Source organism: Stegodyphus dumicola, chromosome 10, assembly GCF_044657685.1.
Source record: "Stegodyphus dumicola isolate Sdum_Otavi_A_Nest chromosome 10, ASM4465768v1".
In the NCBI taxonomy this organism is placed as follows: Eukaryota; Metazoa; Arthropoda; class Arachnida; order Araneae; family Eresidae; genus Stegodyphus; species Stegodyphus dumicola.
In genome coordinates this window covers 69283566-69310952 of record NC_140777.1, presented here as the reverse complement: position 1 = coordinate 69310952, position 27387 = coordinate 69283566, and the positions used below count along the sequence as shown (strand labels likewise).

The window sequence follows — 27387 nt, the reverse complement described above, 5'->3', positions numbered from 1 at the left end:
AATATAATTTAAATATTTCATTTTTGAGCTATTTTGAGGAAATATAAGAAACAAAGTGTTCGTTAATTTTAAACATAGAAACAATGCCTTACTTAGGAAGAGCTCGTAAGGAAGATTTGCAAAATCTCGCAGCTGAACTGGGAGTTCATGTGACTGCAGATTTGAAAATAGTTGATTTAAAACAGAAAATTGTTGAAAGTAAAGATTATGATGAAGTCTTCGTCAAAGGAGTCTTAGACACAATAATAGAAAAACGAAAAGAGAGGGAGGAAAGAGAAGAACGTAGGAGACAGGAAGAAGCAGAAGAGCGGAGAAGGAACGAACAGTATGAATTAGAGAGATTAAGACTTGAAGCAGAGAAAAAGTCTCAAAATACCGGACAGATCCGGCCGAAAACGGAGCTGCGTCACCTTATGCAGAAATTCGATGACAAGAAAGGAGATATCAGTCTATATTTGCTATTGTTTGAAAGGCAAGCAGAATGGGCTAAAATTGATAAAGAAGAATTTGTATCTCATTTACTAGGACTACTTCCTTACGAAGTAACCCAGTTAATAGCTAGAGAACCCTCCGATAAAGCTAAAGACTATGAACACGTGAAAAATTTATTGTTAAGACGGTTTAAACTAAGCCCGGAAAAGTTTAGGCAGAAATTTATGAAACATCAAAAGAGTATCGAATCTACATGGGTGGATTTCAATTATGAAATAGAAAATTATTGCAAAGAATGGGTGACTGGTCTAGGAGTTAAGAGTTTTGATCAGTTGCTAGATTTGATGGTGCTTGACCAACTTAAACGTCGAGTTCCTCCTGAAATTCGAGATCATTTTCTTGATGAATGGGTAGAGATGATTTCATCTAAAAAATTAGCTGAAAAACTTGATGCCTATGAAAACGTTTGCGGAAACTTTCAAAAAAGGCCTGTAGTGGATCGGCAGAAAGAAAGATACGATGCACTAACTCAAGGTAAATTGAGTTCAGATAATAAAATAAAACTGAAAAAAAAATTTCATCAGGATTTAATTCGCAAAGCTGGTTTCATAGACCTAGAAGTCCACGTCCAGATGATAAATATGAAAAACGAAAAACGCCACAATGCTATCAGTGTGGATCCTATCAACATTTAAGACCCCAATGTCCAAAACTTGAGAATAGTACTGAATCTCCTGCTAATCTTAACAGAATTAGTGCAAAACCAGAGGATACATTTCTATTACCTTATACTAGTATGGGTTACGTAAATGGTCATAAAATTCCTATATTAAGGGATTCAGGTGCTAGTATTGATACAGTTTGTCGCAAATACATCACGCTGGAAATGCTGACAGGTGAATATGTGTGGGTGCAACAGCCATTAGATTTGAATCCAACCTGTTTACCATTGGCTGAGATCGAACTAAATTGCGATCTTGGGCGAGTAATAACTAAGGCTGCCATTATTAGAAATGAACTCGACAAAGGAAGGTATTTATTAGGCAATCGAACTTTTGCACTGTTGAATAAACAAAGAAAGGAACCTGATAATCATCCTCCCCAGGTTAATGCCGTCTCTACTAGAGTTCAAAGGAAAAGAAAAATAGCTGAAGAGAAGATCTTGGAGCCGATGAAAGAAGAAAATAAAGCATCCAGAGATATCTTTGAAGAAGTTAAATCGCCGGAATTAAACGTGGAAGATTTTCACGAAAATTTGAAAAACGATGAAGAAATTAATACTGAGAATCATTTTGCAATGCAGCGTTATCATCATCTTTCGGCTTTTGATTTAATATCAAAGCCGCTACTAATAGACGAAGAAAACAATTGTCGAAAGCAAATGACAAATGAATATTATCCAAAAGGCACAGATGAACTGAGGAAATGCTTTGCTGTGAATTATAGCATGCCGAGCTTATAAACCTTCGAATTTTACAGAACTTTTCCCTTCGGTAAAAGTCTCTCCGTTAGGGGAGAGGTTGTAACAGCTTTACATATTATTAAAATCTTGTAGTTTAAATAATTTAAATAGATGAACATTAAGGTATTTGTTAATGGCAATATTTGAAACCAGACTCGAGTGCCACGTGCAACTCTCGCACGAAGAATGTAATTTATTTTTAAATGATAGAATATGTTTTCTCTTCTTGTTTGTATGTCGCCATTTTTTTTTAATGTTAAATAAAAGTTATTGCTGTGTTCCATCATTGGAGTTGCTTCATATTGCCAAAGAAGTATTACAGTCATAATTATTTTTTAATTTATTTTTAAATGTTAGAATATGTTTTCTCTTCTTGTTTGTATGTCGCCATTTTTTGAGTGTTAAATAAAAGTTATTGCTGTGTTTTATCATTGGAGTTGCTTCATTTCGCCAAAGAAGTATCACATGGCTCTCGCACGAGTGATGTATAGAATTTGATTTTTAAAAAAGTTTAAGTTTCTCTCTTGTAGAATTGTATGTAGCCGTTTTTTTTTTTTTTTTAACGTTCAATAAAATTTTTATGCTGTGTTTTGTTTTCAACCTGATGTCACAACCCAGGGTTTGCATAGCGGTTTCGGCCACTACACCACACATACATGTGTGTGTTTGTATAATGTATGGCTATTTTTCTAAAATCAAAAATGGAATAAAAAATACGGAAACAGCCACTCAAATTTATGAATACTTTTTCTTATCATCGAACTAATTTTTTTAAATATAGATGGTATTTGCTTATACCTTTTGAAATGGACGGAATCTGCCCATAAAGCTCATCTTACAAGCTTTCGCTAATCGACGATGAATAAGATCTTTCATTTCTATTGAACATTACAAAAGTGTGCTTCTGAGGACCAAAGTAAGTTGGATTATTTTATTGGGAAAAAATTAAGTTATGATGAAGTTTTATAGTAGCATATACATTACAAGCATTTTATTTAAGAAAAGAAGCGAGATATTTATGCGATTTTTTTAATCATATCAATATTTTGATGTTTAAAAATTTTAAATGGTAAACTCTTGCTCGAAATGTTATGCTGAAAATTAAAGTTTCCAAATCCCTTCACCCCCATTTCTGAGCATATAGAGAAATTTTTTCAACATTTTATCGGAATTAGTATTCTACTAGAAGTCTCATAACGTCATCAAAATACATCGAATACTTTTTGTTTCCTACCTACCTTTAAACAGATAATAAAGAAAATATCCTTCAGACCATGACTTTGCTAACTAATGTTACTAGTGAAGCTAAGACAAAATTGCTAATAAATGGCGTTTTATCTTCTATTCCTATTATTATAAATTGTATCCAGATGTTTTAATGTTCTAGATACTTGAATTCAGAATTCTGTTACTGTTATCATTATTTCTGGCAAAATTATATAAAAAATTTCAAAAGTTAAAGTTGGAGGTAAACATGTTTTCTGTACACATTCCTGGCTCTGAGAAAAAGCTTCTACGGCAGTATAAAAACTTACTGTATAGGATTTTTCATTTACATAATTTTACTGTTTTAAGAAAGCCTAAAAACTTTAAAAAATCATTCATGAATTTTCAGATGTCAGTTAAAGCAAGTAAAAGAATTCTGAATTTTTTTTTTTAAAGAAAATTCCTATCTAGCAAATCTCAGCTATTTAATAAAGATCGTTCAAAGATGTTTGGTTAAAAAAACCTTAAACTGGGAACCTTGGGTTATTGACTAAAGAACATTCAGTCAAGTGTTACTTTATTATCTTAATGCTTTTTCAAGATAAATTAGTATTTTAAAAGCACTAAGAATCTAGATTTAGATGCAACTTTTGTGCAATAAGAAACTTGGGATGTCTGTATTTTTAATTAGGGTTTTAATGTTTCACGAAATTGAGGAAAAATTATACAATTATTTCTTTATTTAATCACTCAAAACGATTGTTTTCTTTGTTGTCACCAACAGGGGGCGCTGTGGATGTCATAAATATTTTCGGTTTTGTTCACCGTTGTCACGTCTCGCGCCGGAGAACAAGGATTAAAAGAGCAGCGGAATTATCTTCAAGTCACTTGCAGTAAATGATCATCTAATACGTAAAAGGTATGTTTTCATTTCATGTATTAAAAATTTTTTTTGAAAATATAAATCAAAGGCAGCGTTTATTTATACGTTATTGTGAAGTTAGATTCTAATCTCTTGTGCGACTAAAAGATCATAAATTCGATATCAGGTGAGGGAAAAAAGATCGTTTTGAGAAAAGATATCTTACAAGATACAAATTATAATAGTTTTAAATTGTTGATGAATGCTTCCAAGAAAGTAATACTAGCATTATTAACAGTAGCTTTTCATCGGGAATTTTATCTCTTAATATTTTATTCTAGAATAGTTATAAATATTTTCGTTATTCCAAATAAATTTATTTATTCTATTCTTGATAAATTAATTCATTAGGAAAATAATTAGTTTTCGGATTAGTACAAATTATTATAAGGTGGCCCTAAAAGCTATAAAAATACTAATTTTGGGGGATGGATTAAAATATTTTATATGTACAATGGCTCCCAATCGTGTTCGTGCACTTGTAGAAAGAGTGTGCAGTTTGTAGAAAAAGCGCTGTAGCGAAAAATTGAATTCGAATATAAAACCCAATATTTTTTCATATCATCTCCATTTTTAAATAAAACTTAACTTTTTTTTACTATTGATTATTTTCTTTTTCTAAAATTGGAAAAAATAAGGGGGCATAGATAAAACACGCCACAAAAATGATCGTACACCGGAACATTTTCGAGAAATTTCATAAATAAAATTATAGTCTACTACTATTTTTTTTAGTCCAAAGGGACTTGAGTCCCGAAGGACTATTACTTTCGTTTTGGCATTTTGCGTCGGACGGATAAATGTCGGTTCACTTTTCAAACTGTTGCCATAAAATGTTAGAGTCTTGCATTATATTTGAAGAAATTAAATAATGAAAAATCTGCATAAATGTATGTATATTTCTCGTATTGTGATAAAACAACGGTACATAGAGTCATCGAATTTTGAATAACGTAATCCTCCAACGAATATGAGCATGTGGAAGACCAAATTTGAAATTTGAAATTTGTTTTATGATCGATTTCCTATTTTTTAAAACTTTGACGAATTTTTGATTAACAAACTCAAGGATTTCAAAGCGAGCAATGGCAACGTTGTGCAGAAAAAACATTTTTATCTCCAGCGCGTGAGTCTCTGTATCGGAAATTCTAAAGATATGCTCGTTTTAAAACTATTTTGCGATATTGCTGTTGCACTGGATCTTATGGTTTAAGTGCGAGGAACATGATATTTAATAAAGAAAGGTAACACACAAAATGTTAAAAAACGCCCCTTTGGACGTAATTTAAAATCTGAAACATTTCAGATTTTTTTTTTTTTTTTTTAAATTTTTTTTCCCATTTTGATGATTAAAAATTCACTTGGCCTTTTTTTTTTTTTTTTTTTTGCTTGCTTACTTGGTTACATTTTCTTAGTCCAAACAGGCTTTGTCCCTGAGGGACTATTGTTTTCGTTTCGCGATTTTGCGTCGAATCACTCTGAACGTCCGTTTCATTTTTCAAACTGTTGCCACCAAATATTATCCCCCTGTACTATATTCGAAGAAATTAAAGAATCTGCATAAATGTATATATGTTTCTCGCATTGTGATAAAACAACGGTACTTAGAGGCATCGAAATTTGAATAACGTCGTCTTCCGTTCTAATATGGGCATCCGTAAGCCCAAATTTGGAATTTGTTTTATTATCGATTTTATATTTTGTATAACTTTAAAACGAATTTTTGATTAATAAACTCAACGATTTCAAAGCGAATAAAGGCAATGGAAAACAAAATCTGAAAGGTTTCAGATTTTAAATTAGGTCTAAAGGGGCGTTTTTTTAACGTTTTGTGTGTTGCCTGTATTTATTAAAAAATCATGTTCTTTGCACTTAAATCATAAAATTCAATTTAACAGAAATATCGCAAAATAATTTTAAAATGAGCATGTTTTTAGAATTTCCGATACACAGTCTCGCGCGCTGGAGATATTTTTTTTTTTTTTTCCCGTGCAGTGTGGCCATTGGTTGCTTTGAAATTGTTGAGTTATTTAATGAAAAAAGTGTCAAAAAATATAAAATCGATAATAAACAAATTCCAAATTTGGGCTTCCAGATGCCCATATTCGGTGGAAGATTACATCATTCAAAATTTTATGGCTCTAAATCCCGTCGTTTTATCGCAATGCGAGAAACATGCATACATTACGCAGATTCTTCATTATTTAATTTATTTAACTGTAATACAGGGCTCTAATATTTGGTGGCAACAATTTAAATAGGCATTCGCTGTTTATAGTGAATCAACGCAAAATGCCGAAACTAAATTAATAGCTCTTCTGGGCCAATTACTTCTTTGGGATAAAAACTGAAAGGTTTCAGAATTTATATTACTCCCAAAGGGGCGTTTGTTAACAGTTTGAGTGTTACCGTTACTTATTAAATATCATGCTCTTCGCATTTAAACCATAAAAGTCAATTCAATAGCAATATCCCGAAGTATTTAAAAAAGCATAACTTCAGAATTTCCGATGCGCAGTCTCGCGTGGTGGAGATTTTTTTTTTTTTTTTTTTTTGTCATACAGTTTTCTTATTGCTCGCTTTGAAATCGTTGAATTTATTAATCAAAAAGTCTTTAATGTTTGACAAAATATGAAATAGATAATCAGTTTCAAGTTCTGGCTTCCGGATGCTCATATTTTAATGGAGGACTACTTTATTCAAAATTTGATATCTCTAGGTACCGTTATTTTTTCACAATGCGAGAAACATACATACATTCATGCAGATTCTTCTCTATTTAAAATGTAATGCAGGGCTCTAATATTTGGAGGCAACAAAAAGCGAACCGACATTTATAGTGAAGCGACGCAATAACCAACTAACAGACACATACCGACGCAAAATGCCAACTCGAAATTAATAGCCCTTATAACCAAATTGCCCCTTTGGGCCAATAAATAAACAACAAATACTGTGTTCAAAAATAACCATGACGCGCTACAGGAAAAGGTATTAATAGTTGAGAAAATTGTACACTGATACTATGCTAGAATACATCACTCATGATACCTTCATTACGACAATAGTGGAGTTAAGCAGGGGGAAGAATAAATTCCAAATACGTAATTAAACAATGATTGCTTAATAAAACAATTGCATATTAGAATAAAGGTAACAGGGAGGCTTACCTTGTTATTATTGCTCCTTTTCGATACTCAGAATTAATAGTTATGTTGTAAACTACTGAGAACGTAAACAACGCAATGCAAAACGCATCTGAAGAAAAAGGCTAACTCGGATATAGTATTTAAATTCACGCGAAACTAATCCCGAGTCGTTAGTTCCGCCTGAACTGAGATACCATCACAAACAACAGTAACTAAGCAGCTAAGAGTAAATGCTTTCTATTCGGTCTTAAATAGTTTTCAAACTGACGGAGATACTTCTAATACGTGCCGCTTCTCGAAATTACTGGAAAGCAATACGAGGGGAGTAATTACGGTTACCGCTAACATAGTGGTCAGTTACATTTATTCAGTTTCGATACGAATTACGGTGACACAGATGGGATCAAAATGTCGCCAAATGGTCACCAAATTTAGTGACTTTTGGTGATTTCCCGTCAAATTACCCAGACATCCAGAGTCGTAGCTAGGGTTTTCAGCGCCCAGGGACAACTGAAGATTTCGCGCACACTACTGCTTGCCAAGGATTGAAAACATTTAATTCTAAAATGTCGTAACAGTAGTTTGGCGCCCTTGGATTGTGCGCCCGGGGACAGATGTCCCCCCTTTCCCCCCTCTAGCTACGCCCCTGCAGACATCTGTTTACTCAATGTTAAATGCTCTTGCCCCTGTTTCCTTACTTTTTCTGCATAGCTTCTGTTCAGTTGGTGTCCCCCTTCTTTCCCTTTGTCACAAAGAAATACAACAATTTTACTTACACTCCTACTAAAATTACCTATCTAAGTACAAAATTCGCAGCAATAATTTAAAGAATAATAAATATAGTGAATAAGTAACTGCAAGTGTAGCTACTTGACGGAGCCGCTATTCAACAAGTTTACGTTGGTGTCCGCCGATAACATCGCGGCAAAAACATCGCGGACGAAAACGTCGGGGAGAAAACAACGCAAGGCGAAAACATCGTGCTACAAAACATCGTGGGAGAAATCATCGCAAAGAGAAAACATCGCAGTCCTAAAACATCGTGGTACAAAACATCGTCGTCGAAAATAAAGCGGTTCAAAAAGTTCGCAGTTTAAAAACATCGTCGTCGAAAATATCGTGGTAAAAAATAAAGTATCTACAAATCATCGCATGACGATAACATCGCAGACATGCTTTTTGCATACATGCTTTAATAACTGTAAATGAATATTCCCATAAAGATTTGTGAGCGCAAAATGTAAAGAAGGATAATTTTTACTTTCACATTTTTTATTAACTAATAAATTTTTTCTGAAAAAGTAAGAAGGAAACTTAAGCATAGAAAATTAAATGCAACTTATAGATTATACTTTTCACGAAAAATTACCAGTAAAAACTTTATAAAAAATTATTTATTAATGGCCTTTGTTAGTTAAATATGTCGGTTTAAAATTCTATTAATTGCTATAAGTTGCATTAATTTGCTATGCTTAAGTTTCCTTCTTACTTTTTCAGAAAAAATTTATTAGTTAATAAAAAAATGTGAAAGTAAAAATTATCCTTCTTTCCATTTTGAGCTCACAAATCATTATGGGAATATCCATTTACAGTTAACGCATGTTTGCGAAAAGCATGTATGAAAAAAGCATGTCTGCAATGTTATCGTCAAGCGATGATTTGTAGATACTTTATTTTTTACCACGATATTTTCGACGACGATGTTTTTAAACTGCGAAGTTTTTGAACCGCTTTATTTTCGACGACGATGTTTTGTACCACGATGTTTTCGAACTGCGATGTTTTCTCTTTGCGATGTTTTCTTCCACGATGTTTTGTAGTACGACGTTTTCGCCTTGCGTTGTTTTCTCCGCGACGTTACGTCCGCGATGTTTTTGCCGCGATGTTTTCGGCTGTAACCGTTTACGTTTCGTGCATTGTTCATGTATTTTGTACAGTGTTCGTAAGAGAGTTTTGGTCAAAGAGAGAAATAACAAACTAAATATTTGCTGGCAAAAACCATTCGTGAGAAAAGTAGTTAAATTACCAATGTTAGATTTAAAACGGCGAAGTTTAAATTTTCAGTAGAAGAACACAGTAAGCCTTATTTTTATCGGTTTAATAAAAATTCTGATTTTGATAACTATTGATTAAGAATTTCGCTTTCGCTTTTGTCGTTATATAAACACATTTTTCGACAGCGTTATACAAGAATCGTACGAGGGAGAAATTATTTTGAAATTTTTAAAATAACCGTACTTAGAAAAATTTGATTTATGCATTTCGTCATTTGTATGGTAGAAAGGAGAAATAACCAATTTAAAAAAAAAAATAAAGAACTATTACAGGTTAACGTTAGAACATTTAATTTCAGAAAATCTTAAATAGATTTTGTACAGTCCCTCTACAGTAATATTCCTTCATAAGTTAAACGTACAAAATCCCATAAATTTACTTGCAGAATCCACTGGGTTTAGTAATTAATCGTTTCATTGGGCAACTTCATTGAGTTAACTACTTTCATTGGGTTAACTTCCCTACATGGAATTATGATTTGTCAATAAAAAACCTTATTTTTAAATTTTGCCTTTAAATCTAATCGAAATTTTACCAAATAAAATTGGTAAAATAACTCTATTATCTTATATAACTTATTTTTAGTCCAAAGGGGCTTTCTCCCTGAAGGACTATTGTTTTAGTTTTGCGATTTTGCGTTGAATCACTATAAATGTCCGTTTCACTTTTCAAACTGTTGCCACCAAATGTTAGAGTTCTCCATTATATTTGAAGAAATTGAAAAGAAAAATCTGCATAAATGTATTAAATGTATGTATATTTCTCGCTTAGTGATAAAACAACGGTACCTAGAGCCATCGAATTTTGAATGACGTAATCCTACTGCGAATATGGGCATGTGGAAGACCAAATTTGAAATTTGGAATTTGTTTTATGATCGATTTCATATTTTGTAAGACTTTAACGAATTTTTGAGTACTCAGCGATTTGAAAGCGAGCAATGGCAACAATCTACGAGAGGGGGGAAAAAACTTTTTATTTCCAGCGCGTAGAAATGTGTATCGGACATTCTAAAGATAGGCTCATTTTAAAATTATTTTGCGACATTGCTATTGAAGTGAATCTTATAGTTTAAGTGCGAAGATGATATTTAATAAATAAAGGTAACACACAAAACGTTAAAAAAGCGCCCCTTTGGACGTAATTTAAAATCTGAAACCTTTCAGATTTGTTTTATTATTATTATTTTTAATTGGTTCTTTTATTTAAAAAAAACCGTATAAAATATTTGGCTTCATATTTAAAGAAATATCCTTGGTGCTGAAACTACTTTCATAAACTTCTCTAGCTTAGTTTAAAAAACTTTCGTAGTTAGAAATGTTAATCTAGGATCAATATATAAAGAAATAAAATCTGCATCCAACATTTTTACTATGCTCTGGAAGCTAGAATCGCAGAAGCCTTTATACGCATGATTGCGACTGTCATAGGAAGGTAATATGATAATCTTTCTAAAATAAACTCGGAAGCAGATTATAATCTTCCGTGAAGGGCACATTCGCCTTAGTTCACAGAAGATGTAACTTATTAATGTCACCGCATTGTTTATGACACGTTTCGAAAAGGTAACGGAAAGGAATTTGTATCTGTTACTAAACAAACAAAATAAAGCAATTTCATTAGGACATAGGGTATATGAACTAAAAATTTACAATCGAGATAGTGCTTAGCGATGCTGACTGCTGGACCGAAGGAAACGGGTTCGAATCCAACATTTAGCAAAGGGAGCAATCTGTAGCAAAGGGAGGCCTGACATCTCGATGTACTGATCCAATCTGCAAGAGTGACGCGCAAAAAAGGCTTTTGCTCCTGAAGAAGAGAGACATATGATCTGATTGCCTTCGAATCGAAATCTAAGACTGCTTTTAATCTAATTAAAAAGTTCTGCTAATTATCTGACATGAAGCTGTGCGGTCATTCAATGTTATGCGGATGAGATGCTTGCTATCTGGTTCTGATAAAATGTTTCGTGGTATATTGCCAGATTTGAAGCTTGCACACATATGCGTGGCCTTATGTCCCACATGAACTGCTATTTTAAAATACAAAATATCTCTCCTTCTCGGTGCTGATCATTCGCTGGCTAAAATGGCGTGACTTGTTCATGTGGGAATCCTTGTTGTCGACGAGACACAGTGACTTCACAGAGAACGTATACCACTGTAATGTAACAAAACATTAATTCCAACATTTTACGACAGCGTCATGTATATACGGCTAATACTACATTACAGAGAGAAATGTAGAGTTCACGCACGGGTTGCCACTTTGAAATTCTGTTCATCTGCACATCAAACCTCTATTTCATTTGCTATAAGTTCCAGTTTATTCGCGTGATTTTTTTCACGTTATTGCAATTTTCACCAACAGAGATGTGTATTCGGTTCTCTAATACTGTAGTAAGTTTATGGGCGAAAAGTCTTGGAAAATATCCTCTGCTTGCGCGGAGTCAAACATATAAATTTCCAATAATCGGCTGCTTTTGCTGATTCACCATAAAGTTGCAGAGACATTAGGATTTTGGAAGCAGGAAAGATGATAAATGTGCAAACGCCTTCGCCGGGAATCGAACTACGGACCTCTGGAATACGCGCCCAGCGTGCAGACCACCACACCACGAAGGCACGCCACGAAAGAGGGAGAAATACCTTATAAGGTCATCTGGACGGAATACTTTTCAGTTCTTCAGAATGTATTAAAATTATTTTAATAAGTTTGGGTTTAGAAAGAAATTGTAAAATGGAAGCAATATAAAAAAACAATATTTTAATTAAACTTTTAACGACATATTAAAGACATTAGATATAGAGACAATGTAGAGACATTAAGCATTTTGAAGTAGGAGACGTGAAAAATGAGCAATGCTCTCACCGGAACACGTACCTGGATCTCTCGAATACACACCGACTGTGCTACAGTTATACCACGAGGGCATGCAGAAAGGATGGAGAAAATAGTCTTTTGACATCTTAGTTCAGAAGTCATCCAGTCGGGTTGAGTGTGTATGTAATATCAAATTTAAGATATGCAAGTATCTGGAATACGTAAGGATTAACTACAGAAAGCAAACTTGTCGTCATCAGTCTACATTACTTCTATTTCTTAATTAATATATTCTTCCAACTCATTCTTAATCTAAATTATATTAAATTACAGTAATTAGTATATTAATAAAATTAATTCTTAAATGGTCACATTAATAAAATTATTATTACAGAAACATTTCAAGAGAATGGCTTTGACTAGGTAATGTCTTTCTAAATCATGAATGAAAATATGTTCAGTGCACCATAACCAATTTTCCTTATTTTTGCCAGATATTCTTTCATGTGATTAGGGAATTAGTTATCTTAGCTCAAGCTTAAAAATGCTCTTTTAAGTGATTCGGGAATTTGTCATCTTAGTTCAAGTTTGCAAAACGCACCAGTTCATGTTCCACTAATCATTTATTTTTAACTGAGTGAATTAACTGAGCCTGTTTAACACTCACAATATGCCGTGCTGGGATGTGCAGCACCATCCCATCTATAAGTGAAAAAGTGAGTAAGACCGATGAACATTCATTGAGAGTTCGATTTGTATTCAAATCTCGAAGAAAAAAAATGACTAAAAATACCCAAGTATAACAGCAAAATAAAACACCTACTGAATATTGTTATATTGTGGATTACAGAAAACAAAATTTATAAAATTTAGCTATTATTGTTATAAATTTTTTTGAGAGAAACGGAATTTAAAAAGTTATCTTATTTCCATACAATTCAAAATTTATAAAGGGCTCGAATTTATAAACTCTCTAAAGTTAGCTTAACATCATTTAACTTATCACCTTTTCTTCTAATCTCCAACTGAGAGGCATAACTATTAAATTCGTGGCAAAAACTCAACGCAGATTCTAATAAATTCTGGTGATAGGACCGGTGCCATGTGTGTTTTCGTAATGTATATAAAGCTTGTTGTCGGAATAAACGATTAAAACACGACTTCAAACCTTAAGAACATCCATTTTATTTATTTTCAACAAATTCTTTAAACTAAATATTATTACTTACCCCATTTCAAGGGTTCCAAAGATTTACAAAAAAAATACTACGAACATAAATGCGGGGTAGTTTCTCTTTGAAAGCGAACAACGAAAGCATCTCTCGCCTTTTCAGATATCCTCGTGTGCTTTGCTCGTATTCAAAGAAAATAACGAACAGACTTTCTTTAATTGCTCAAATTCGACACCTTAAATGCTTTATATTCAGATTTTTGCCTTCCAAATGAATTGAGACGAAGTAGTTAGAATTGTATGCGAGAAATAAAACTAAACCGGCTAGAAGCTAGATAGTTAAAACTTTTTAACTCAGCTGATATATACAAGAAAGTAGTAAAGTTAAATTAAATTTAAATAATTCTCTTGCACCATTGCTGCAAGGAATGAAATTTGAATTTAACAAATATTCTCTATTCGCACAAAGCAAATATAAATTTAAATTATTCTCTTGCGCCATTGCTGCAAGGATATATATATAAGGTAAGTTAATTAAAACTTGCTATTTATTTGCCTTTTCAGTATTATTTTTTATATTTTGATAGATTGTATATAGTGTCTTTTTGATTTACATGCATAATTCGTGTCGGGGAGTTTTCAAATAGGCTAAAGTTTTTAAATTACTTTGGTTTTCTACTCTTATTACATTGGAAATTTACATTTAATTGATATTTTGATTCTTAGTCAATTTGCTTTCGAAATTTCTCAAAATTCCTTTAGTTTAAAATTTTTTAAGTAATTTATTGTTGGTTTTACTTTTGGTTTTGAATATTACTATACCCATGTCTATATAGATGACGAAACACGAATTGAGTAATTGAAGAGTTAGGTTTGGAGGCAACTTTCCCTTGATAAGATCTGTCTCCTGCCAGCTCAACAATTATTCATTTATGCAAATTAATTTAGTCTTAAAATTTTTTGGAAATATTATATATTTTTTCAGGGTTTTAGATACTTGCACTTAATTTACAGAATTTTTCTCAGAATTTAAATAATATTGTAAATTAGTTTGCATCAATAATTAATCTTTTATTTGTATGCAATTAAAATTTCATAATTTAAAATTTAATTTTAAATTAACTTTAAATTTGCTTTAGCTTTGTACGAATAGAGAATATTCGTTTAATATATATATATATAATTTAAAGTAAAGTATAAAGAACAAACGATAAAAGACCTATGTGGTCAAAAAATTTTGCGCATTGTGCTGCAAAATTAAGGAAATTAGAAGACCAATTTTAGTACGCACGCTAAAAAGTTGCTAAAAACTGTGGCTCCGCGAAAAACTTCAACATAAGCAAATTTAGTTGCAATGAATTGTGTTAAAATGGAAATATACAACATTTGAATATTTACAAGTAAAAATTTACAAAAATAGTAAGCTATATGTTAAACTAATTAAGTATATTTAAAACATAGTAAAAGAACTAATCAATTGATCGAAGTAAAAATAAAAATAAAAATTAAGAAGCGGTAAATGGATGATTAGCCCAATTCGAAGTTCATTTTGGCACGTCTATGTGTGTGTATATATACATTGTTTTATTCCGTTTATTGCAAATTGTATATCTTTTTCTGAGGTTATATTTCTGAGGCTCTCAGTTTAATTATAAATTCTAAATTATCCAATGCATATGAACGCGTATCATTAGCCCAAAGGGCGTTAGCCCAGAAGGGCAACTGATTTCAAAAAAACATTTTGCGCCGATTCACTTTTCAAACCGTTGCCACCAAATATAAGGGCGAGTCAAATGAAAGAGAGCCAATGCGAATATATGACAAACAGAGTACTTTATTTAAAGGTAGTCTCCATGAACATTGAGACATTTATCCCATTGACAAATGAGCCGCGTGATCCCCCGTCTCATAAAACTCCTTGGGCTGTCGATTCAAAAAGTCTGTAACCGACTCCTTCACGGCGTCGTCCGACACGAATCTGGTACCCTTGAGATGTTTTTCAGTTTCCCGAAAATGTGAAAGTCGAGTGGCGACAAATCTGGGCTGTATGGAGGATGTTGCAGCGTGTCCCACTTGAACTTTGCCAGTTTTGTCTTAACCACATCAGCGACGTGGGGACGAGCATTGTCGTGTAGCAAGATCACACCATTCGTCAATCTTCCAGGTCGTTTGTTCTTGATTGCGACACGCAGCCGATCCAGCGTTGCACAATATCGCGAACTATTGATAGTCTCTCCATGTTTAGAAAATTCAATCAGTAATGGCCCCTGACGATCGGAAAAAAAGTCAATAGCACCTTTCCCGAGGAAATGACAGCCTTTGCTTTCTTCGGGGGTGGTGAATTCAAATGTTTCCACTGTAAGCTTTGCCGGCGTTTTCCAGGTTCCTAGTGGTGGCACCATGATTCGTCTCCGGTCACAATTGCAGACAAGAAGTCGTCACCCTCATTGTGATACCAGATGAGATGAGTCAAAGCAGCGCCGAACCTCTCCGTCTTCTGGCGGTCGTTCAAAATCTTGGGCATCCATTGAGCACACAAAAGCCGATAACCGAGATGATCATGAATTATGGTGTGAACCGAACCGTGACTTATGTTCACACGCTCTGCCAGTTCATAGATCCTTATCCTCCGTTCTTGTCTAATCAGCTCATCAACCTGTGCAATTGTGTCGGGGGTGATTGCAAGGTGGCTTTGGCCCGGTCTTGGATCGTCTTTGCAACTTTCACGTCCTTCTCTGAACCGTTTGCTCCAACGCTTCACAGTGGCCATTGCGATACAATGTTCACCGTACACAGCAGTCATACGGCGACTAATTTCATGTTGGGAAACACCTTCAGCTGTCAAAAACCTGACCACACCACGCTGTTCCTCTTTTGGAGCGTCCATTATTTCACGCTACCGTCTTCAAACCAGTGTAAGAGCGCCTTAAAGAACTTTAACCTCACACTTTCGCGCCACTTTCGTAAATGAAGGCTGTCTCTGTGCTACGCGCATGCGCCGCAGATGATGGACTGAACCATTCTTGCTGAGGAGGGGTTGGCTCACTTTCATTTGACTCGCCCTTATATTATCGTCATGTATTATATTTAAAGAAACTAAGTAATGAAGAATCTGCATGAATGCATGAATGTTGCTCGCATTGTGAAGAAACAACGGTACCTAGAGCCATCCAATTTTGAATAACGTAGTCCTCCAACCGAACATGGGCACTTGGAAGCCCGAATTTTGAATTTCGAATTTGTTTTATTATGTATTTCAAATTTTGTAAAACTTTAACGAATTTTTGATTAAGAAACTCAACGATTTTAAAGCAAGCAATGGCAACATTGTGCGGAAAAAAAAAAAAACATATTTATTTCCAGCTCGCGAGACTGTGTATTGGAAATTCTAAAGATATTTTAGGATTAAGACACAATAACACGCCGAATAAATACTAATTCAGAAGTCAAACAACAAAAATCAGCGTTATATTTACAAAATTTTCACAGGACTAGTTTCGATGGTTTTACCGAACCACCATCCTCAGCTGCAAAACAGCAATTTGCAGCTGAGGATGGTGGTTTGGTAAAACCATCGAAACTAGTCCTGTGAAAATTTTGTAAATATAACGCTGATTTTTGTTGTTTGACTTCTGAATATTTTATGATATTGCTGTTGAATTGAATTATATGTGTTTTAAGTGCGAAGAACATAATGTTTAATCAATAAAACTAATACATAAAACGTTAAAAAACGTCCTTTCGGGCGTAATGTAAAATCTGAAAGCTTTCCGATTTTTTTTCATAGTTCTTTTTTTACATTATTATTGTAGATTTTCTTAGGATATGTAAAATAGTTCTTAGAAGGTTTCGATGAATAATAATTTCATTGACTATTCTACAAAACCGTTATCTCACGGAAGTAAATATTTCTGTTGTTTACAGCTTCTTTCAATCGTTTCAAGTTCACCATTCATTATTTAAAACGTGACACGCACTTTAAATTTCTCTTACTTACTACTTTCTCATCTGCTCACCTAAAAGGAGTCAAACTACCTTTAAGCCGGCGAAAATATCTCAAGCGAAGAAAATGCTCACTTTCATGCGAAGATGGATGCATTTTAGGAAGTAACTACGCATCATAACCTTTGAGACATTTTAGGCATTCTCCGTTTCGGTAATATGACATACCATAAATATCGAAATCTTCAGAGGTTATATACAACATTAAATAAATACCTGATTTTTCCCTCCTTTTGCGAAAGGGTTTCGTATAAATGGGAGCAAATATTTTCTAACAAAAACTATTACCCATCACAGTTCAGTATATTGATTTCTTTTCGTATTCTTGAGTAACATTTATGATTTATAATCGTTCTATATATCTAACTTTCGACGAAAAGACTACATATAAAATTTCTAATATCTGAAATCTGTTTTTTCTTAATCACATACTTTGAGGCATATATTTCAGATTTAGGCTACGAAAAACTAAACGAATCATTAAGGAAAAATTATCTTATCACGTATTCGCTGACTTGCAACAATATTATTCAGTATATTTTTACTTTCTAGTAATGGGAAATTGCTGGGCATTCAGCACCAGTTTCCCACTAGTAGAAATTCAGCAGCAATTGAAATTTCTAATTTACCTTTTTTGCAGAGGTCTTGTGATATATAAAATATAGCTTCACAGTTTATTTGGAGCAGTGTATGTGAACGCCCGCTAATTTCAAATGATAAACGTCGTCAGCAAGTGCCGTAGTTTTTGAGTGACTGGGTCATTCTTGATTAATGATTTCATTAAATGTAATGTTCCAAAGATTTGAGCTCATGCTGGATCTTTGAGGACATCTGCGTAATTGCTTTTGCGTCATTTATTATAAATAATAATACCGCTCCGATTTTTGATAAGCTCTGTGATAATTCTGAAAATGCTAGCTGGGCATTGGATATTACGATGGACGTGCTTGAAGGAGGAACGGCCATCATGGAAAGTGCTTCAAGGGTGGATGGCCATCATGGCCATCATGAAGAAGGCATTTTTCAAGTCCAGACTGAAAACTGGAGAGTGTTGCAAGTTGATTTCATTGCTATTAATTTGATTCAAAATTGCTTGCATAGCTTGGGCCGTCAAGCTGAATCCAAATTGATAATTACTAATGTGGCTCAAGCAATCTACGGGCCCAATGGGCTTTCCAGTGTTTACAGTGATGTTGAATATTAGTACTCAGATATTTTTTATTCTGAGTAGAGTACTCATTAAATTACGTAAGTAATCTAATATTTTGCTGTGAAAGTAGCTTTGTATGAAGATATTTTAATTAGCAATAAGCTGAAATAAATTCTTCTAAGTGTGCTTAAAGTAGGCTGAATTAGGCTGCGATATTCAAGAGCTTTGATATGTTCGATGCATTTTCGATTTATGATAAATTTACCAGAATCTTTTTTAAGAAGAAGAGGATCTAACTTACGATAATTAAGAACAATGTGTTAAAGTTGGTTTGTCTGTGGAACTGAAGCGAGTTTATTTGAAAGAGTAAATTTAAATTTAATAATAGGAAGAATCCAAGATTTGTTTAGTGTTTATTTCAACTGAAAAGTATTCGCGCATTTCACGACTCTACGACTTTAGCTTTTTTCTTATTCATCCGCAGCATCTGAGACTGTTTTTTAATTATTTTGATTTATGTCGGTACTCACTCAAAGACTTGTGAAATAAACGGAATAATTCTTATCTTTCAAGGATAAAAAGATTGATAATTTCTTACCTTTGAAAGTTCCTAGTATCTGGAAATAAAATCATTTTATAAAAAATATTTATTTTCACTCTTAATTTATTTGCTTAAAGCTCTTTGGTCTTTATTTTGTAAACCTGAAATACAACTATAAGAAAAGAGAAAGACAGGAAAGAAAAAGAGAGGGAGGCAAAAGAATACTTATCACCTGTTTCTTCAATAACTAACAGTAATTTGAGGAAACTCGGTAGAATTTTAAATCCAAAATTTTGATGCATACTTTTTGTTTAATCAACTATGGCAAAAAAAAATTAGTGCTGTCTGCCTATAGGGAAGGGATATTTCATTGAGGACTTTCTAAGGCAGTTTGGCTCCCATTACAAGTAGGGAAAACCGAGGAAACGCCCTCAACCAGCCCTGGGTAGGGATTCAAATTCGGGTCTAACTACCAGTGCTCAGCGGTTATATGTATTTGGCCACTGGTGGAACCCAAATTCTGTATGGATCTCATCGTAAAATTATTGCTGAAAATAATTTTATGGGCAGCAGTAGAAATTGTAATTGGAATACAAAAAGATTACACAATTTTGACAACGTTAGCTTTTCCATTTCTTTCTCCATTAACTAAAGTGATGTTTACGCTACCAGAGCATTTATCATCCATTCAGCCCAGCAAACTTTCAGTTCTCAAAAGGATTACCATTCGACGTACTATCAAACCTTTTAAATTAAAAGAGAATTTTACTTAATTAACTGGGCGATTTAGATAATTTATGTCTTTATTACACTTTTGATTAATACCTCTTTTTGAGGCAATTTTCGGTAATGTCTTCAAAAAATAAAAAAAGAAATTTTTTATCTTTATCATTTGTAATTTTTGTTATCTGTTCTTTAATCAACTCTTTCGTGACTTTCAAAAATTTTTATCTCATGTACTTCATTATTGTCAATGAAATTATTAATGCTTTAATCTTAGAATTATTTATTAATGATTTTTAGGAATAATTATTATGTATTCAAAAAAGTGCTCGTAAAAAGTATGATTTTATTTTGTAATTTATATATTTTATTATAGTATAATTTTATTACATAAGTTTATTCTTGCGTGTTATGTTTAATAAAATTTTAAACATTACACGTAAGATAGAATCTTTCGTGTTATATTTCAAATTTTGCCACTATAAACAATGAAAACATGTCCACTATAAACAATGAAAACATGTCCACTATAAACAATGAAAACAAAATTCTTAATTTATGATAACCTATTTTCCTTTCGAATTCACTCTGCACTGCCGGAAAGAAAAGCACGTTGTTCATTCTTTTAAATAATTTTAACAAAATGCGTAAACCACATTTAACGTTATTATCGCTTATAATAAACATGCCAAATTTCAAAACGCGCAATAATCAAGACAAATTAATAAATGATAATCACCTACATCTCTCTAAATTAGTAATTACAAAAACATTACATTATAACAATATATTACTTCACTCGCTAGAAATACTGTTTCTTATGCAAAAAATTTTTAAAAAATTGTTATTCAGGTATTTAAAATAAAATCTCACTGGTATTATATAACACTGATCAGGGTAAACAGACTGATAATGATCAGGAACGATTCAGTAAAGCTGGGCAAACAGGTTATTTAAAGCATACCTTGAACTTGATGTTCTAAGCGAGCTAAATTTCAGCAATTCTTAAGGTATTTCCAGGATTATTTCTCATCTAGATGACGATTTAAGAAAATGATGTTCCTACTCAACCGAAACCAGATGGAATTCAAGCATTCAGTACAAAAATCTTTCAAGCTTTTTATTTTTATTTAAATCCCTAATTCCTCTTCCGTCTTTGAAACGACTTAGCCAAGAGGAAAATGAATTTCTGCTGTGTTACGTGGATTATTCAGTCTTAAAGAGAGAAGGAAATGAAAAACAAAAATGTTTACAATCATAATACGTAGAACTAAGTCTTTTTTTAACATAAACATTTTAAATAAATCTGTGTCACGACTAGTGTATAATATTTGCTAATCCATATATCATAATACTTATAAGCAGGTATTCTCAACCTAATCAAACTTCGATTCACTTTTTAATGCTTGAAAACATTTACTGTTATTTTCATTATATGAATTTTGTTAAGCATCAAAACAGGAATTATTGCCGCCTCTCTAGCACGAAACATTCGTTGCCAGCTTTTTGCGCAAGAGGTTGAGGGAAAATATGTACAACTACATCTTGAATAATTTAGTTATTTCTTTCTAAAATGCGCAAAAATATTAATGCAATAACCTCGAAGTATATTTCTTCCCAACTGTTTGGCACTGCTACTTTGAAAAGCTCGATTTAAATATATGATTTTATAGTCTATGTTTAAATTTCTGACAATTAATTCTTCAATTAATAAACCTAACGTATTCGTTTAACTTAAAACTATTTCAGTTGTTAAAATAGAATCTGAATTCAAAGGTCAGAAGACAATTTTTTTAAACGCAACTTGTTTCACATCATTAAAAATAAACTAATTATTTTATTCATTGTTCCAGTGCAAGCTTTTGTCCACCTTCAGAACTAAACTAGAATCTTAAAAATCAAATAATAATTTTACATATTTTTTTTCTCTCTCACTTTTGTTTGTCAGTGTTCGTACGCTGATAATCTTTCAGTTATCGGTCGTGCTAATTATTAAGTTGTTCTCCTACAATATAATAGTACTATAACTTTTATCTTTCCTACCATATTGCTAGTTCTCAGAAACACGCCAACCTCTCACCAAGAGATCTTTAATTTGTATTTTAGATTAGCGGTTCTCAACCTTTGGTACGCATACTCCTGGGGTTGCGTACTGGCTTAATATTTTATTATGACACTAGAGGCTCTGGAGGCACAGTAAAACGGAACCGGTTCCTACGGCCAGAAAAGGCAGCCTATGTTGTCCTGGCCGGTCGCCGCTTAGGCCATCCGAATGGGCTAGCGTGACTGCCGGAATACTGGTTCTTCAGGTGTCCGCCGATAACATCGCGGCAAAAACATCGCGGACGAAAACGTCGCGGAGAAAACAAAGCAAGGCGAAAACGTCGTGCTACAAAACATCGTGGGTGAAAACATCGCAAAGAGACAACATCGCAGTTCTAAAACATCGCGGTACAAAATATCGTCGTCGAAAATAAAGCGGTTCAAAAACTTCGCAGTTTAAAAACATCGTGGTAAAAAATAAAGTATCTACAAATCATCACATGACGATAACATCGCAGACATACTTTTTTCAGGTTTTAATAATTGTAAATGGATATTCCCATAATGATTTGTAAGCGCAAGATGTAAAGAAGGATAATTTTTACTTTCACACTTTTTTATTAACTAATAAATTTTTGCTGAAAAATTAAGAAGGAAACTTAAGCATAGAAAATTAAATGCAACTTATAGATTATACTTTTCATGAAAAATTACCAGTAAAAACTTTATAAAAATCATTTATTAATGGCCTTTTTTAGTTAACTATGTCGGTTTAAAATTCTGTTAAGTGCTATAAGTTGCATTAATTTTCTATGCTTAAGTTTCCTTATTTTCTCAGCAAAAATTTATTGATTAATAAAAAATATGAAAGTAAAAATTATCCTTCTTTCCATCTTGCTCTCACAAATCATTACGAAAATATACATTTACAATTATTAAAACCTGAAAAAAGTATGTCTGCGATGTTATCGTCATGCTATGATTTATAGATACTTTATTTTTTACCACGATATTTTCGACGACGATGTTTTTAAACTGCGATGTTTTTGAACCGCTTTATTTTCGACGACGATGTTTTGTACCGCGATGTTTTAGAACTGCGATGTTTTCTCTTTGCGATGTTTTCTCCTACGATGTTTTGTAGCACGACCTTTTCGCCTTGCGTTGTTTTTTCTGCGACGTTTTCGTCTGCGATGTTTTTGCCGCGATATTTTCGGCTGTAACCGGTTCTTCAATAGGCTTCTCCACCCTTCGTTGTCTCCGTACGCCTGGACCCTGGGTTGCCACTTCAACGAAGGGTGCTAAAAGAAAGTTCAGATTTATATATATATATATATATATATATATATAAAAACCACTCCTTTACAGTGAAATTCTACTGCGTGCGGTTTATGAAAGGCGGTTTCTGGCGCTTTCCCAGTCTACCACCTAGTACGGTGGTATGCGATCTGTCCGTATAATGTCTGAATCCAGAGAGGACGGAACACTTAAATAGAACTACCTCTTGATTTACCTGACGGCATAGTCAAGGGTACGTGAAAAACTTAGCAGTAATGGCAGAAAATAACAAAGTAATGAATATTGATAAAAATCAAAATATATAGAAAATTTAAATTTGGCATTGATTAGAACGAAAATCAACTTGAACAATTCCGGTATGAAATATTACTATCCTATATGTGTTTAACAGTAATGTAATAAGTTTTAGCTAGTTTCGCCCACACTTGTCACAATTCGATTCTGTATGCTTGACATATAGCTATTTCTTTCCTTCTTATGTCTCACCTTAACGTATACGTTGACTGTATTTAGCGTTTCAATTAACACCGATGCGTGGCGTAAGTACGCCCTGTGGAGATGTTCTTCTCAAGACGGTTAGTGTGAAGGAGCGACACCAGTTCTGCCAATGGCGATGTGTTGGTGCTTCCCACACTTAGTCCTGTCCTGTCCTGTATTTTCAGTATTTCCGGAATAATCAAATCAGTCCTGTAGCTGTCCTTCTTTAAAATTATGATATGCAAACCAGTTTTAGTCTGGAGTTTTGTTGCCTGTTTTGTGAGACCACCCATTTTAAGTGAGCTTGTAAATTCATAAAAATGAATGGCTTCAAGAACCTGCATACCTATCCGATATTTTAAAAAAATTAAAAAAAAAAATCTGAAATGTTTCAGATTTTAAATTACGTCCAAAGGGGCGTTTTTTAACATTTTGTGTGTTACCTTTCTTTATTAAATATCATGTTCCTCGCACTTAAACCATAAGATCCAGTGCAACAGCAATATCGCAAAATAGTTTTAAAACGAGCATATCTTTAGAATTTCCGATACAGAGACTCACGCGCTGGAGGTTCGCGCTTAGAATTTCCGATATACACAGTCTCGCGAGCTGGAGATAAAAGTATTTTTTTTTCTATATAACGTTGCCATTTCTCGCTTTTAAAGCATTGAGTTTGTAAATCAAAAATTCGTTAAAGTTTTACAAAATATAAAATCTATAATAAAGCAAATTCCAAATTTGGGATTTCAGATGCCCATATTCGCAGTAGGATTTCGTCATTCAAAATTCGATGGCTCTATGTACCATTGTTTTATCACAATGCGAGAAATAGACAATCATTTATGCAGATTTTTCATTATTTAATTTCTTCAAATATAATGCAGGACTCTAACATTTTGTGGCAACAGTTTGAAAAGTGAACCGACGTTTATGAGTCCGACGCAAAATGCCAAAACGAAAGCAATAGTCCTTCGGGACTGAAATCCCTTTGGACTAATAATAATAATAATAAAAAATAGGACAGTTCTATACCTCCCGTTCTATTGGGCCGATTGACAAAATTCAAACTGCGTTTTTCATGACTCGAAAGCGTGACTTAGGATATATATTTAATTTATATATAACATTGTTCTAACATAATTGAAATAGAAATTGTAAAGCTAACTAGTAATGAGACTTTAGACCTATTTGGTCTCAAAAAATTTTTTGCGCATAATGCTGCAAAATGATATGAAATAATAGTAGGTAGAAACATTGCAGCGATCTTGCTAAAAAGTTACCAGGAGCTGTAGCTCCACGAAATAGTTCAACGCTGTATTACTAAAATATGAACTGAAGAATTTTTTAAAAAAACTTATCTGGAAAAACTGGAAAAAAACTGTAAACACGCGAAAAAAACCGTTAAAATTAATGTTGGAAGACATGTTCTAACATAGGTATTTTGACACAAAATCGGACTTTTTCTGAAATAATATACCAATTTTTTCCATATTCGACTCTATGACTCAAATTATGCCTAAATATTAAATTTTGTAAAATTTGGTGCGAAATTTAATGAGAAATTCAAAAATTAATTTTGGCGCAATTTTATCCATTTGCGCCAAGAATAATTTATTCACTCGGCAAACTTCTTAATATATAGCGAACGATTTTCCTTTCACTTTCATTATGTTGGAGCGGAAAAAAGGCACCTCATTCCTATCTTTTTACATGGTGTATGAGCGGGAAAAAATGTCACATCGTTTCTACTTCCAAATAATTTTAGCAAAGTGTTTAAACCACATCTCATGTTTTATGGCTTTCAACAAATATACCAAATTTCAAAACGCGCCAATATATAAATTTACGGAAATCTTCGGAAATTTTAAATAAAAAGGTCTAATTTTTTGCAGTTATAGTTAGAAATACATCTACTTTAAGAAAATGGTAAAGATTTTATAAGTTATAGTTCAAAAATTTTTTTGAAAAATTTATAAAATTATTTTAAAATATAAATTTAAAAAATATATCATTATAAGTGGGGTAATTTTATTTGGAATAAACCTGAATTTCGAAATGTGAAAGGTTAGGTTATTTAATTATGGTAAAGCCTCGAGCGCTATCTGCCTAAGGGAAGGGATGCCTTTCGTAGAGGACTTTCTAAGGGAAACTGGCTCGTATACACGTTACACATGGGAAAAAACCACGAAAGCACCCATGCAGCCAGCCCGTTCGCGGGACTCGAACCTCGGACCGAACTACCAGCGTTCAGCGACTTTACCGCTCGGCCGCTGGTGGGCCCCGAAATATGAAAGGAAAAAAATCAAATAAGCTTAAGGGGGCTCATACACCTTAAACCCCTTATGATCTTCGAATATGTGACTGATGCAAGAATTGGGATATTGTATTTATTTTAAAAGCAATTACTTCCAACTTTTTACAGATGACTACATAATATAGCTGCTTTCTTGAATAGTAATCAGAAAGTTTGTGTTGCCACAAATATTTTTTTAATTTAATCCGCTTTGTGACAAAATTCTTCGTCATGTTTCCACCTTGCGCGCACAGTTTAAAACATTTCGTTGCATAATTTAATTCCATATTTAATATATAGCTTTTATAACATTTGGAAAATACTGTAAACCAAAAATTCTAAGAATTTCATATTAAATTTTTATTTTATTTGGAGTTGAGGTTATAAAATGTATTTTTTATTAAAAGATCTGTAATATTTTTGTCCATAAATTTTTTTAATATTAAAATATTCATCAGATTTTTGGTTCAGTTAGATAATATTGCTTATATAAAGAATTCCATCAAATTTCAAGTTTGTACTACGAGCCATTTTTAAAATATCATGCGCGCAAGGTGAAAACATGACGAAAAATTTTGTGGCAAAGCGGATTAAATTACAAAAATATTTGGGGAAACACAAACTTTCTGATTACTATTCAAGAAAGCAGCTATATTATGTAGTCATCTGTAAAAGGTTGGAAGTAATTGCTTTTAAAATAAATATAATATCCCAATTCTTGCATCAGTCACATATTCGAAGATCATAAGGGGTTTAAGGTGTATGAGCCCCCTTAATAAAAAAAAAAGAGATCAATAACTACATACCAAACTCAACTAACATGAAGGAGCTAAAATTTTGAAAGCTAATATTTTTAAAAAAAACTACTCCTGCGATTTCTACAAAACTTGGTAGTTTGGCGTAATTTGAGTCGTAGAATCGAAATATGGAAAACAACTGGTATGCAATTTCAGAAAAGTCCGATTTTGTGTCAAAAACCTATTATAGAACAATGCTTTGCATAAATCTAATACATATCCTAAATCACGCTTTCGAGACATGAAAAATGCAAATTGAATTTCGTCAATCAGCCCAGTAGAACAGGAGACATAGAGCTGCCTTTTTACTTCCTTGTACGAAGTAAAAAGGAAGTATTGTAATCGCGAAAAGATTCAGACAGCATATTTCAACGAAAATATCCCATTTTGACCTCTTTCAAATGCAATTTAACGATGTATTTCCGTGATATATGTACGTAAGGACAGAATAAAACACTCCTTTCCTCCAAAAAAGTTATAAAACTGCTTTAAAATGAATTCTGAAGAGAATTTCGGCCGCACCAAAAGTATATAAATATATTTATATCCACTCTGTTACCCGGCTCAGTGATCTCAGTTTCTTTACTCTTATATGTTTGTAAATTGTACATTTTTTGCTTTAAAAATGATTGAATTATGTTGTTTTTATCTTCCGGTTAAAGTTTTTATGCCTTTCGTAATTCTGGAAGAAATATTTGTACAATTATCAACAATTTAAAAGCTGTTTAAGTGCGGTTAAGTTTTAAATAACATAGCGGACATATTTGTTTACATTTGAAACTTCAGAATAGTAGATTTGTTGCCAATCTAGAGAGGCTAAGCTTTGCAACAACAAAGATAAC

The 27387-nt window shown here is 33.0% G+C and overlaps 2 protein-coding genes across 2 annotated transcripts in view; one reads left to right on the top strand and one right to left on the bottom strand.

Moving 5' to 3' along the window:
• Positions 1-3865: 3865 nt before the first annotated feature.
• The window catches only part of LOC118182570 (dehydrogenase/reductase SDR family member 9-like), a 43620-nt gene continuing 20098 nt past the window's right edge, over positions 3866-27387 (top strand). Inside the window, exon 1 of the mRNA XM_035351942.2 lies at positions 3866-4019. The gene's annotated coding sequence lies outside the window, so the exon portion shown is untranslated. The remainder of the gene's footprint in view (positions 4020-27387) is intronic.
• LOC146995000 (protein GVQW3-like) lies at positions 15607-15990 on the bottom strand. Its single transcript, XM_085825123.1, has one exon. The coding sequence runs from the start codon at positions 15988-15990 to the stop codon at positions 15607-15609; it is 384 nt and encodes a 127-aa protein (XP_085681249.1).